General features: G+C 34.9%; 2 protein-coding genes across 4 annotated transcripts; one reads left to right on the top strand and one right to left on the bottom strand.

The window, feature by feature from the left end:
* Positions 1-741: 741 nt before the first annotated feature.
* On the top strand, positions 742-2,696 carry LOC118048106 (20 kDa chaperonin, chloroplastic). The gene is made up of 6 exons (XM_035057652.1): positions 742-902; positions 988-1,191; positions 1,504-1,683; positions 1,779-1,934; positions 2,221-2,298; positions 2,386-2,696. The coding sequence occupies exons 2-6, from the start codon at positions 1,009-1,011 to the stop codon at positions 2,557-2,559; spliced, it is 771 nt and encodes a 256-aa protein (XP_034913543.1). The 5' UTR covers positions 742-902; positions 988-1,008; the 3' UTR covers positions 2,560-2,696.
* Positions 2,697-3,870: 1,174 nt separating this feature from the next.
* Positions 3,871-11,701, bottom strand: LOC118048107 (auxin response factor 7). 3 transcript variants are annotated; one of them, XM_035057653.2, is made up of 14 exons: positions 11,137-11,700; positions 10,025-10,137; positions 9,843-9,938; positions 9,562-9,618; positions 9,295-9,450; positions 9,112-9,196; positions 8,652-8,742; positions 8,407-8,571; positions 8,095-8,290; positions 7,553-7,691; positions 5,266-7,100; positions 4,798-4,988; positions 4,625-4,704; positions 3,871-4,351 (listed from the first exon to the last, which is right to left on the bottom strand). In XM_035057653.2, the coding sequence occupies exons 1-14, from the start codon at positions 11,177-11,179 to the stop codon at positions 4,167-4,169; spliced, it is 3,432 nt and encodes a 1,143-aa protein (XP_034913544.1). In that variant the 5' UTR covers positions 11,180-11,700; the 3' UTR covers positions 3,871-4,166. The 3 variants fall into 3 exon arrangements, with proteins under 3 accessions (XP_034913544.1, XP_034913546.1, XP_034913545.1); XM_035057655.2 differs by having other exon boundaries at positions 4,213-4,351; positions 4,515-4,704; positions 11,137-11,701; XM_035057654.2 differs by lacking the exon at positions 3,871-4,351 and having other exon boundaries at positions 4,368-4,704.
* Between the last annotated feature and the right edge of the window lie 2,540 nt (positions 11,702-14,241).

Raw genomic sequence — 14,241 nt, 5'->3', positions numbered from 1 at the left:
TTTTGAAATTATTTTTTTCTAGCAACATTTTTTTACAATTTCGGCCCTGAATTCCAACCTCCATTTTTATAAACTGAGTATGATATATTGGAATTCCAGCCTCCATAAGAAATTGGTTCTGCATAGGTATTTACTGCTAGAATTATAGGGGTGAAAATGTTCGTTTTGGTTTATAAAGAACATTTTTGGATCATAACAAGGCTTCTCTTGTGCTAATAGATTTTGATGGCTGCAGGGATCGTCTACTGGAAAAATAGTGCCCCATGTTTTTAGGAACCCTGAAGTATGAAGTTATGACACTAGAAAGACTAGAAGCAATTGAGCTTCTTTTCTTTTATTATTATTATTGATTTATCTAAAAAATTAATAATAAATTTTTTCTATATTTTTTTTTTAATTTTAGAGAGCAAGGAGTTAAAATGAAATTTTATCTAAAAAATAAAAAGGATAGACAGACATGGATGCTATAATTTTAAAAAAATTAAAAATAAAATTTATTTTATTTAAAGCAGGATTTAAAAATAGAATTGAAATCATGTATTTTAAAAATTAATTTTTTATTTAAAATTAATTATTTTTATATTTTCGTATCATTTTAAAGTATTAATATTCAAAATAATTTTTTTAAAATAAAAAATATATTATTTTAATATATTTCTTAATAAAATACATTTTAAATAAAACTGCGAGTAAAAACCCAAAAATAACCCACCCGTTTTAAGAGCTCGAGTCAGTTGAGAGTTGAGAAGCGCGTGAGTTTGGAGACAAAAACAGCCAACAAAAATAATTCTAGAAGTCTCTCCTATCATCTCATAAAACCCACTCGAAAACATCACCTCATCACTCTTGCTAGCTAGGGTTTTATCTGCTTTACTCAAACTCTCAAGCATTTCTAGAACCGGGTACTTATGTTTCTCTTATGCCTTGTTCAAGATTTCATTAACTGCTGTATGATGAATCTGATTTTGTTTTTGTTTGATTGATTAGTGCCCAAAGAAAAATAAATAAATGGCAACAGCACAGTTGACAGCATCCTCAATTTCGGTTTCAGCAAGGACCTTGTCTTCCTTTGAAGGATTAAGAGCTTCTAATGTTAAGTTTGCGTCTTTTAAACCAGCTGGTGGCTTCGCTCTCTCTCAACGCCCTTTTCGGTGCTTGGTAGTTAAAGCTGCCACTGTTGTCGCTCCCAAGGTAAAAATTAATTCTCTTTACCTACCAATTGCTCTTGTTTATCCTTTTAAAGTGCTGAATGTATGCTTAGCGTGCTGTGTTGTATAAAATGGTTTAAATTAGGAATTAAAGTGTGTTGTTTTTGGATTTGCTGAGTATTAGATTTGTTTAGAATATTTTCTCATACCTTATTTTGGGTTCTTTTTCTTTTTCTTTTTGTTATCGATTGTATCCACAGAAGGTTGATTTCATTTGGTTTAATTTGATTCTTGTTGGGTTTTAATTCAATTCTTTTAATGGCTTGTCTGATTTGATGGTGCTTCATTCCTGTAGTACACATCCATTAAGCCTTTGGGTGATAGAGTGCTGGTGAAGATCAAGACTGTTGAGGAGAAGTCTGAGGGTGGCATCTTACTTCCATCTTCTGCCCAAACAAAGCCTCAAGCTGGTGAGGTGGTTGGTGTTGGAGAAGGGAAGTCGATTGGGAAGACCAAGCTGGACATTTCTGTGAAGGTCTTTTTCGGCCCATTAGATGATTTCTAATTCTCTCATATTCATTCATAACATGCTTCTGAATTATTGGGTTGGTTGGTGCTTTGCTTTTAAAGACTGGTGCCCGGGTTGTATATTCCAAGTATGCGGGGACTGAGGTGGAGTTCGATGGCTCAAGTCATCTTATACTGAAGGAGGATGATATTATCGGCATCCTTGAGACAGATGATATCAAGGATCTTAAGCCACTGAATGATAGAGTATTCATAAAGGTACATTACCCTCCACTATCCATTGGTTGGCGCATATTGATTAGTATATTTCATCAATGGGATGCTGTTTGTCTTTGGCGGCTGGTTGATTTTAGTCTTAAAGTTGTGTAAAGTAATTGATCTTGAATCATTAACTCCCTTTCTTCACCTCATGTTGCCATTATGGGTGTCTTGAAAATGATGGCTTGGCATGTTAGCAATAAATCTAGTATAATCTTCTCCATGCTTCATGGTTGTATGGGCACTTGAAATTTCACAATAATTTGTTATTTGGATTTGATTGTAGGTTGCTGAGGCAGAGGAGAAAACTGCTGGAGGCTTGTTGCTGACAGAGGCAACTAAAGAGAAACCTTCTATTGGCACGGTGAGATCAAGTGTTTCTTACATTTCTCACATGCATTACTGGAAATGTGCATCGGTTGTGATGTATATACTGCCTTTTGATGAACAGGTGATAGCAGTTGGACCTGGACCACTTGATGAGGAAGGTAACAGGAAGGCACTATCCGTGGCCCCAGGAAGCACAGTTTTGTATTCCAAGTATGCTGGGAATGACTTCAAAGGGAGTGATGGTGCTAACTACATCGCATTGAAAGCTTCCGATGTAATGGCTATACTCTCTTAGTTGTCAGTATTCTCTACATGTATGACTGAGTTTTGTGGCTGAGTTGCCTCAGGGCATACGGATTGTGATTGTAGTCTTTGAATGTAATTTGAACTGCTGAATTGTTTGAATCAATTTGTAGCACAAATTCTCACTAAGATTTCTGGCTGACACCCCCAGTGGGTGGGGGGGGGGGGGGGGTGTGGATTTGGTCAAAGAAAGATAGGGATGATGATAATAATAAACTATATTCACTGGTTAAAGCAGTTTTAATCCAATCCAGTGGGACTGATTTCATCATATGAGCAATAAGCCATTTGTGTTAAGGATCCAACCCTATTCCTGTTCCCTAAAGATGAAGTGAATTACACAGAACTGAGCAGCTTTTCGTTGAAGGCGCTGCTGGTTCAATATCTATGTGTTTGATATTGCGGTAGCTGTAGCTGTTGTGGTTTGAAAAAAGTTGTTTTATAAAAAGTGTTTTTAGTTGAGGTTGGTTTGAAAAAATAGGTGTTTGGTTAAAACTGTGGTTGAAATTGAGGTTGAACAAAAAGTAGTTTAATGTGTTTGGTTAAAAATGCTTTCGAAATTGAGGTTATAAAATAATTTTTAAAAATATATATTAATATTGATGATTTTTAATTTAAATATTTTGGATTTAACTATTGCTATTATATCATGAAATAAATCATACTTATTATAAAATATTTTTTGTTATTCTATAAAATCATCTACAATTTCATTATGTATAAATTACATCCGACAAGAACTATAGTTTTTTATAATTTTTTTAGTGTATAATAAAATTAGATAAAATATTATTAAAATATAAAATTTACTCTAAACTAATTTTTTTTATAAAAAAAAACCAACACAAAAAAAAAAAAAAAAAAAAAATACAGAACAGTGCAATTCTCTTGCACTGTTCATATAATTGCATTCTTCATTAAACAGTGCTTCTTTCAACCCTGGCGTTCCAAACACAAAAATTAATGGAACTCATAAACAGTAATTAGTGGAACGTTTTAATGCCTAAACAAACAGCCTCTATATTCATACATGCTTAAAAGTGTACTTAGCTTTGATCCGTGTGACGGACGCTATCATTATATATTATAGCATACATTATACAAAATAACTACAAGAGGAAAAACAGAAAAGATAAGATAAAAAAAAAAGGCTGTTCCTGTTTTAGTTATTTAGCCTTAACAACTCTTTTCACAATAAAAACGTTATTTTTCAAATAAGAATTGGATTTTGATAGTTTTATTATCAATTAATTTAAAAAAACATTATGTAAATTATCATTATTGCAAGATGAAATTGCTGAAATTCTTCCAAATAGAAATTCTCATTATCATAAAATTAAATAAAAATAGATTTTGGAAATTACCTCGCAGCAGATCCCGGGTATATGGCTAGTCATTTCTACAACATATCAAAGTTTATATCACTAGTTCACGCACGTGAATTTCACCTATGAGAGGACCACAAAGCTAACACTAAAGGGTAGAGAGTGCTGTTCTATTAACAAGAAGTGGAATTGCAGGTAATTAGCGATTGCTAATGGACATAACATTTACAAGAGAAAATGTGTTAATCGGCAGTAGTAGATTGGCAAGATGCTTTCATGGATCCTTTGCCTCCTGTCCACTCTCCCGGATGTAATCCAAAGTTGAACTACTAGTGAGACGTGGAATACTACCATCTGAAGGCAAAAGTTGCAACAAAGGTGACAGTATTTGGGGGATTGCTGTTGAACAATCCACAGCTCTAGCACCTAGCACCACATCTGTGGCAGGAGCTCGACTACCTGCAGCAAGATAATGTAATTCCAGTCACATCTTCCCGTGTGTAGTCACATTTTCCTTTGTTACACAACTTAAAAATCATTGACAGAACGCCCGGGACAGCTGCTGAGGGCAAAAAAAGGGTTAAACCATCAAGGGAAGTCGACTTTTGCTCAGATACTCCACCTGACCCATTTATCTGTTAAATGAGGCAGCTGAATTATCATCATACTGCCCCCTCCAGACATTTCCACTGTTAGTGCCACTACAAGCTTGATTGGGAACAGGCACATTACCAAGATCTCCATCCAAGCTCATCTGTTGCACTTCAGCAGATGACAGTATTTTTATGCCCTGAACACAGCTTACGAACTCCCTGAGAGCAATTTCAAAATGCACATTTAGAGTTATAACAGGTCAAAAAGGACAGAAGAAATACTGTTATAAAGTACTGAGGTCCATGACTCACTCCCAAGGATCGTCTCCAACAAGTAATATGTCATTTTCATGATCAACGTAAACCAGTTTCCAGTCTGAACTTTGTGGATCTTCTAGTTGCCCTTCAATGCCAAACATTCGGGCAAGATCATGTCTAAGCTCGTTATAACCTTTATAACGAGTGACATCAATAGATCTTCCAACTGAGCCACGCTTTTGGACCTGTATGAATTTGAACCAGCGTTAGGATATTTACTCGGAGCGAGCAAAATTATCTACAGTGGAATAATATTTGTTGAAGAATATTTACCAGTTACTAGTTAAAGAATAAATAACTAAAGAGTTGATTTCTCCTCAGAGAATAGGATTGTAAGCTGCTAATAATCAATAACACATACAAACATTGCTTCTTCTTTTTTTTTCTAGGTGAGATTTTTCAGTCTGTTAAGCTGAGAGCTTCTCGAGAATTAAAAGAGAGGGAAAAGGCAGGATGACAAACCTTTGTATATGTACGCATCCGTTGAGTCTGGTTGGTCCACAATCCATTGTTCAAAACCCCAGTATCATTGATGGCAACATCATTCGAACAACCAGGCTTGAAAGGTATGTTTGGCACAGCAAATGACTGTGAGCTAATTGCAGCTGTGGACAACTCTGTCTCAATATCTCGTGTAGTACCACCATAATTAGCAAGCAAGTTCTGAAGATCCTTTTGAGAGTCATATCCATTTGACAATAAAGTATCGGGTGCCAAAGCATCAATATTAGATGCAAAAGGAAGACTGTTTCGACGATGTGACTGGACATCACTATCCAAGCCAAAGGTTGGGACTGAGAAATTCTGCTGGATGTTACCAGCATCTAGGCAATATGATGTTCCAGAAGAGGAAGCTTCCAATTGATCAGTCACAGCACCTTTATATTTTAGTCGGTCTAGACCTCTTGAGCTGGGAAACTCATTCTTGACACGAATTTCAGGCTTGTTTTGGAGATCTTGAACAAGATTACTTGCAGGCTCAATAGCTGAATCACCCATCAACATGGCTGGAGCTAGTTGGTTTCTGTTCAGGAAATTTTGTGGAGAAATCTGGCAATTATTAGTGGAAGGTGAGGTTGAGCAAGATGGCATTTCTCCATCGGTAATACTTGAATGTGCTCTAACTGCCAGAGGTGGTCTCTGCAAGCCTTGGGGCTGGTTCATAGGAAAAGGTTGTGTTCGCATAAGTGCGGCTGTTGAGAAGCTGTTACTGCCAAGTGGCTGCTGATTCTGTGACAGAGGTGACTGCTGAAGTTGCTGGTGTTGCTGGTGGGTCTGCAGTTGTTGTTGCTGTAGCTGCTGAGACTGCAGAACTGAGCTTGCAGGGGAGGGCAACTGCTGATGCTGCTGCAACTTCTGTAGTAACTGAAAGTGAAGCTGTTGCTCAGAGTGGCTGGGCTGTGATGGTTGTTGCAATTGTTGCTGTGGCTGTGCTCTCTGTGATAGGTTTTGCTGTATCAACAGCAGAGGGGACTGTTGCAATTGAGTCTGCTGCTGTTGTCTCTGTGAGAGGTTAGATTGTTGCTCCATTTGTTGATGAAGCTGTGACTCTTGTGGTAAAGAGGTCAGCGGATATGAACTTTTATTAGCAGAAGGTATGCTTTGGGATTGGGTATTGCTTGCCAGTAACTGCTGCTGCTGCTGCTGCTGAATCTGAGAGTATACAACTGGTTGCTGCAAATTCTGATTTGGAATTTGGTTAGGGGCAACCACACTGTCATTGAGTGTAGGTGGTTGGAAAATCTGCTGCTGCTGTTGATGCTGTTGTATTTGTGGTGGTGGTTGTCGTATTTGTGGTGGCTGCAGCTGCGGCTGTTGCTGTGGCCAATGCTGATGCTGCTGCTGCTGCTGTTGCTGTTGCTGTTGGGAAATAGGCTGCTGCTGCTGCTGCTGCTGTTGGGGATAAGGTGGCTGCTGTTGGTTAATAGGAGTCCGCAATAATTGTTGCAGCTGCTGTTGTTGAGTCCATGCCATTGGTGGCTGAGGCAACTGACCGACTTGGTTTTGTGGATTTGTCTTGTTAAGTTGGACACTTGGAGGAGATAGGCCAGGGGCTTGAAAATTCAATACCTTTGATGGATCATCAGTGCTAAGGTTATTATGCAGGGCATTGGAAGGAACCATCGATGGGAATAATCCTGATTGAGCAGCTGGAAACTGATTATTTTGTTGCATGCTCATCCATTGAACTAAGCTCAAACCAGGAAAGATTGAGCTTGGGGGATCCTTCATGCCAAATTCATCTCCAAGCCAAGGCATGGCTCTCTTAAAAGCATTCTCTATATCAGAATCGTCATCTGCAAAAGCACTGCAAAAGATTTAGTTTACAGACACGCAGCAATCTATAATGAAAACAGATGGCTAATTAAAAATATCAAGGATAGTATTAGAGTAAATGGACAAATGTTAGTCTATTTAACACTCTACTTCATGGGACATGTTGATTTGCTTGGATGTACTGGGCCTTGAAAAATTGAATCCATCTATAGATTTTAAATTCCAGATAGGAAAAACTTGTCAAGAACCAGGCAATATAGTTTTCTTTTCTTACATCCAATCAACATTCTTGCTGAACATAACTGTCGCTGGTTATAATACAGTAACAGGAAAAACATAGAAGAAAATTCGACTGCAAGTTTCTATCCATTTGAAATGTCTTAGAATCATTGTAAATGGCAATAAGAGAAATTTGCAGCAGGTGAAACTATTATATAGTGCAATATAAAAATAGGGTCGTAGATGAATTTACCTGGCATCCCTGGTTGCTTAGGGAACTTTGGTCTGAAAAACGGAGGTGGATATATGTAGAAAGGAGTTACAACAGGCTCAATCTCCCAAATCGAAACTCTGCTTGGCCGTTCACCTGCAGTTGATTCATCCCACCCAACCTATCACCATTTAGAATTGGTTGGGTAAGCTAAATAATTAGCCATTCGATTTATTCAATTGAGAAATATCTCCATAAAAAAGCAAGGCAGGCGCTTGAATGGGTATAGAGAGAATAATCTAATGACAAGTAAAACCAAAGTTAATAGCAACCAAGTATCAAACAGATGTTTAAAATCAATGTTTGGCAGAGAAGCTACAATCAATACAACTCTAGAAGGTCACTAGACAGATAGTGCAACCAAGAAACTAAGTTCTACAAATGTAGCTCAAGCACTGCATGCCTCTTAAATAGTCCACTAGACTGTTTTTTAAAACATCGCAGATTGTTACGCGAGAACACGCAACACAACTAAGTTTACACAGCCTCCATATCATACAAAATGTACAAGCAGCTAATAATACCTGAAGATTGCGCCACTGCGAATTTTTCCAGCGCACTGGATCCATATCACTGATACCAGTGATTGTACCCATGTATCTGCGGACTCCTGACTCTTCAGTCTCAAACATCATTCTAAATCTCATGCCAAGTGACACTTGCGTGTACAATGCTTTATTATACTTGGAGAAGGGAATCACAAACTCAGAAGGGCTTGCCCTATTTAAATCAATTACATTTGTTAGGTCATGCCTTTGGCTTCATAAATTAACCTTCTCCACTGACCAGATAAATTGTGAATTTGCGATAACACCATAAACAAGCTAGTGCAGTACCTTGGATTGTAGAATATAGTGAATGGGCTGTTGTTTGCAGCAGCATGAGCTGCGGCAGCAAGAATTCCAATATGCATACTATCACTGGATATGACTGATGAAGAGAGAGCTGGTTGTTGTCTATTAGCACGCCTTATACCCAAGAGAAGCTGTGATTTTTCATCTCTACATCAAACCAGATTATTTCGTCTCAACAGAATGATATCCAGCTGAAAATCTTTCATATCAAACATTCAATCTCATACCTTATGAATAGAACGGAATCACCAGCAAGAAGTCTTTTTGTGCTGACAAAGACACTCCAACCTGTAGTGAGCAGGTGCCTTTTTGGTTGCCCTATGATCAAGGAACAGTTTAATGCACTTTATTCTGGTTTTCAAGTTATAAGAACTCAAATATGTAAAAACCTCCTAATATTTGATCAAAACTGTAAAAGATCTATTCTTCATAAGGCACCAGTATACTAAAGAAGATTGAAATTTCATTTTCTATTTGTTAACAAGTAGCGACATTAATGTTAGCATTGGAACCTGAATTGATAAACTCACTGGCTCAGAACCACATCCTACGGAGGAAGGAAAGATACATATATACATCCACAGATGAATTTTGAAAAAACAGTCATTTCATTTCCATATGGCAACCCTGTTTCAAGTGAACTATGAAGTAGCATAAAGTACTTTATGTATCAAAAGAGGGCTGTACCTCGATAAATATGCCTAAACGTCCATGTATTGTCGTGTAAATCTCTGGCCACCAGCTCCTGAGCAGGTGGTTGCATTGAAAAGTCCTATTCAATATAATCAATGGTGAACATTTGTGAGGCAGATGCAGACACATGATCCATAAATATTAAATTTTAGTCGTATTTGAAAAGATTGTACGCACTAGAGGAGGGAAAATCTTCTCGGCTGCTCGACGAGGTACAGAAAATCCACCATGAGTACTTGTATCACTAGCTGTAAGAGTTTTGCAGAAGAACTCGGTAGGTTGCCTGTTTTGCTTTAGCCCCATGTCAGACGCTAGCAGTGCTTCCTTCTCATACTGTAGATAAGATATTTTAATCAATCAACCTAACAATCACACTCACTTAGCCATGCATAGAATAAGCGAAAAACGTTTTATTATAATGTTAAAATTAAATAGCTGACCTACTTTGCTTACTGGTTGAAGGGTCATCTGTGCATAGACCTCATCAGTTTCCACATCAGCCTGAGCAAACATATGCATAAATCATCAAATATAAAACTTTGGAATATCAAATTTGTGTTCCAGACAGGCAACCAGATCTCCATTATTGATTCTTCTCAAGAAAGACACTCTAAGGCATGCAAGAACACCAGCTATTCAAAATATGCACCAATTTCAAGCAAGGCAATGTTTTTTGAAGATGTTTAATTATTACAAACTGCAGCATGGAACAATGGAGGTCGTACATGCAATGTGACATTATGAAGCATACAAATCAACTTGGAAGGAAGGTTGGGGTAGCTGGGTATGAAATCAGTCTCCTTTTGCATTGATGCTGCAACCTGAAAGTTTCAAGTGTCAAAGTAACTTTTGTTAGAAACGACAATCCAGAGTATCTGTTCAGTTAGATCTAGTGAAGGTGGCATACCTGCTCGCTGTGGCCTTGAGGGAAGTAAACTACGAGGCTTCCAACTGGAGGCAAGGAAACCAGTGGCCCCGCACAAGCATGCCACAACTCTGAATTGATGCATTTTCTTTCTCCTGCATTCAAAACCAATCAGAATGCTATCACAATCATACAAATCAAACTTTGATTGAACTAAAGAGTATAAAACATATTTCTCATAACCAATCCAGTCTCTCTGAAAATGCGAAGTACATATAATTTCAAAACAGGTGAGGTTCTTATTTCTGGTCCTGAAGCTTACATGATCGATCATGACCAAGATATATGTAAGAATCATGAATTGTATTAGCCACACAGAATTTATTTCCGGTGGTTCTGAAAGGGCTTACTGAGTATTTCTTGCTAGTATATATTTATCCTTAACATTAGGATTTTATGAATGTAAAAAATTTCAAGTGAGAAATGTTTTTCACTGGGACTGAAAACAAGCTGTCTTTAAATTCAGCAGTGGAATAGAGAAATTCATGAATTTGAAAGGAAGGAAATTCCAAGATTCAGAAAATTTAAAATTCTGTTTAAAATCAAACAGTAGACTGCATAAATTCAGAAACAGATTAAATTGGAACCTTTGAAGCGTTAATTTTAACAACAAACTCGTGCATCGTACATATCTTCCTGCATAACCTATAGTATTATACGGAAACTCTAAGTCTTTCAAACGAAATCTGATACTCAAAACCATATGAGATGCCAGGAAAGTGAGATACAAGTAAATGATCTACCAACTAGAAACCCCAAATGCAAACATGGATGCCATATAGCATAAAAAATCTGTGGTAACATTTAAAAAATAGTAGTTCTCACATAAAAGAATGGGGGGGGGGGCAAAAATTATCACAACTGCCAATAAAAACTCAATCTTCAATCAACAGTACATGCTAAGAAAAGTAGAATAAGAATTGAGTAATAAATCACCAGATTCCTGAACTCCCAAAAAAAAGTTTTCACCAGGAAAAAAGGAAGCATGAGCTCAGGTATAGAGAAGTAACCATGGAAATCAAACTAGCAAACCAGAAAACAGCTATAGCACCAACATGTATCAAAGAAATAAATTTTGAATAAAGACAACCTACCTTCTGCAAAATTTGGCAAGAAGCCATTTGAAGGAACCTTCATTCTTGCAGATATGAATAAAAAAAAAACTCTTTTTTTTTTCCAATCAACTCCTCTCTTCCACACAGGTTTTAACCATCCACCTCAAACCCAACTCCTGTTTTGTTTAGTTTCAGGCTCTAACTACATAGCCATTGCCAATAATTGCAGGATAACGTCTCTTGAAATGCTTAAAAAGAGTAAAAAAGAAGTCACCTTTAAACCAAGAAATCAAGCCCCAACTAAATCCCTCAACATAACAAACAAAACCAAAATCATAAGGGAAACGAGCTTTCCTTCCTCGTCTACTTCTTTGTCTTCCAGAAATGACCCAGTAAGTTACTAATCTTGACCATCTAAAAAAAGATTGGAGATTTTGATCACCAAAACAAAACAAGATATCCCATTTTAAAGTTCATTAAACTTGAGAAGGATTAAAGAGAGATTGAAGCTGAATTGTCGCTGAGAAATCAGAGGTAACAGAAGCACAAGCACAAGCAAAGACAGCTTTTTTATTTATGTCAACAAGCCGACATATAATAGACTCAGGCTGACAATCAATCAGACCTCTATGTTTTTTTTTCTTCTTCTTTCTTTTTTTTTTAGTAAAATTAACATAACAAAAGAAAAAGTAAGAGGCATGATCATTAATTATTACCACATGGTTATTAAGTCAATTTAGACTGTATTATGTTCATAGTAATTTAAGTTTCAGACCAGATATAGTATAGTTCAGGAGGTTTTTTACATATATTTTAGATTTAAGTATTGGAGTCATTATTAAAGGAATTTATTAGAACTCCTTTAAGCATTAAAAAATTAATCTCCATTGAATTTGAAAATATATTTACTGTAAAAAAAAATAAAATAAAATAAAAAAGGAGACCATGAGTTCACCTCAATTTTTCCAGCTAAAATCACTTTTTATTAAAAAAAATAAAGGTCAAGTTAAATTTGATTGAGTGGGAGTATCTCTACAATGATTGGTGCTGTGATATTATCCTCCTTTTCTTTAATTTTCAGTATGTGTGTGTGAGTTTCGTGTGAATTCTACAACAGGAAATATTGAATATTTATTTTTAATAATACTTTAACTGTTTTGACCTTAGAATTTAATTCTCTATTCTCTTTAGTGCTACGTTGTCGTCCTGCCATTGAGCCTTTTTCCCTTGGAAAATGGACCAACCAAAACATTAATTAACGAATTTCTTCCTCTAGTTATCATTTAGTGTTTTTGTATGAAAGGATTATTTTTTAAATTTAAAAATATATTAAAATAATAAATTTTTTAATTTTTTTAAAAATTATTTTTGACTTCAACCCTTTAAATACAGGCTAAAAATATATAAAAATAATAGTAGTTATTTTTTAAAGTATTTTTAATTAAAAATTATTTTTAATATCAACAAATTTAAAATAAATTTAAAAATATATATATAAAAAAAAAATCCAACTGCCCGCACCCAAAAGCTAAATATGTATATCATATTTGTTGGAAGTAAATATGAGTGATAAATTCTCTATCAGTTTGGAGCAGTAAAGGAGAGATAGATTGATAATTCAGTACCAAAGCTTCTAGATTTTGTGTGTGAATCTATATACGTAAGGCTCCATATGAAAAAAAATCATGAATTTTTCTCTTTCTAGTCATAATAAATAATGAAAAATTCTTACACGTAAGAAGACTTTTATACAACTAACCTTTAAAGTAATTGAAGCTGAAAAGCTGCTTCCTTTATGAAGAAAAGTCAGATAATATACTTTGAAAACACTTTATTGCTTAATTGTGCAAGCATTTAACTTCAAATAATTGATAAATCTTAGTTTCCTACGGTCCTATACGAAGAAAGTTCTTTTTATATTGAAATATATTAAAATAATATATATATTTTTTAAAAAAAATAATTTTTAAATTAATACACGTCAAAACAATTCAAAATAAAAAAAATTAATTTTTAATAAAAACAAAAAATAAATTTTTATAAAATGATGTTTTCATATTTTCAAATAGTGTCTAAATAACTTGGTGGGTCATATAATTTTTTTTAAAAAAAAATTATAGTAATAAAATCACTAATTTTACATCCTGTGTGATGCTACAATGATGTCAAGTGAAATGAAACTGAATTTTGAGCTCTCACAAAAAAAATAAAAAAATCGTGATGGTCTTGGGTTTTTTTTTTATTTTATTTTATGTTTGGACTCGCTTAGCACTCACAATATCTTCTCAATTTACCCATAATTAATCTTCTATAAACTGAAAAAAAAATCAATTAGTTTTTAGTAGACCACATATTTTTTTAATATTTATTTCCTAATTTAATTCAAACACTAGGCTTAATAACTCAAATTTTAAGATTATAGGTGATCTACTAAAAATTTGTGATGCGATAGAGATAAATAAATAGCATAAAATGATTTTTGTGTAAGGGTTTCAAAACATGAATGTACTTGCATTTAAAAAAAAATTAAATTTTATTTTGCTAAAAAATAATTTTTTATATATTTTAAATCTTTTTAATACGTCGATATAAATTTATTTTACTAAAAAATAATTTTTTTTAAAAAATAAAATAATATCATTTTAATACATTTCAATATAAAAAATACTTTAAAAATTAATCATAATCACATTTTTAAACATTCAAAATTAGCCCACTAGCCGCAAAAGCAGGAGATGTTCACATGTCACGAGGCGTGGCGGTTCCAACTTAGGACATCATTATACATTAATTAAAGTTAAGCAATTAATTATTTTAGCAAAGTATTTTAATAGTCGAAGGGAAACTTCTCTATCGCTATATTTTATCGAGCAGCTGAGATGCTTGGGAGATCCTGATTTTAAGAGTGTCCATATTCTCCATAATGCTGTAGGACCTACCCACCTTTACCTTATATTCCTCTCTTTCGAATCAAATAAGCCATTCTCTTCCATCCCCTTTAAAATTAAAATAAAATCAAAGGAATTATATATATATAAAAAGAAGAGGCAACAACTCAAGCATGCTAAACAAGAGGAAGCAAAGCCACTCAATTTATGCAACAAATAATTGAACTAGGTAGTTGATACTTTTTCTAATAAATTA

The sequence above is a fragment of the Populus alba genome, chromosome 6, assembly GCF_005239225.2.
Source record: "Populus alba chromosome 6, ASM523922v2, whole genome shotgun sequence".
NCBI classification, from domain to species: Eukaryota; Viridiplantae; Streptophyta; class Magnoliopsida; order Malpighiales; family Salicaceae; genus Populus; species Populus alba.
Note: the sequence above shows the minus strand (reverse complement) of the source record. Positions and strands in the feature narration are given on the sequence as shown.

Bases quoted from the DNA above. Each gene is read 5' to 3' on its own strand.
- LOC118048106 (XM_035057652.1), top strand. From the start codon at position 1,009: ATGGCAACAGCACAGTTGACAGCATCCTCAATTTCGGTTTCAGCAAGG. The intron at 1,192-1,503 runs GTAAAAATTAAT...TCATTCCTGTAG, and splicing joins CCACTGTTGTCGCTCCCAAG to TACACATCCATTAAGCCTTT. The intron at 1,935-2,220 runs GTACATTACCCT...ATTTGATTGTAG, and splicing joins ATGATAGAGTATTCATAAAG to GTTGCTGAGGCAGAGGAGAA.
- LOC118048107 (XM_035057653.2), bottom strand. From the start codon at position 11,179: ATGAAGGTTCCTTCAAATGGCTTCTTGCCAAATTTTGCAGAAG. The intron at 9,451-9,561 runs GTAGGTCAGCTA...TCTTATCTACAG, and splicing joins CCCTTCAACCAGTAAGCAAA to TATGAGAAGGAAGCACTGCT. The intron at 8,291-8,406 runs GTACTGCACTAG...TGATTTAAATAG, and splicing joins ACTATATTCTACAATCCAAG to GGCAAGCCCTTCTGAGTTTG.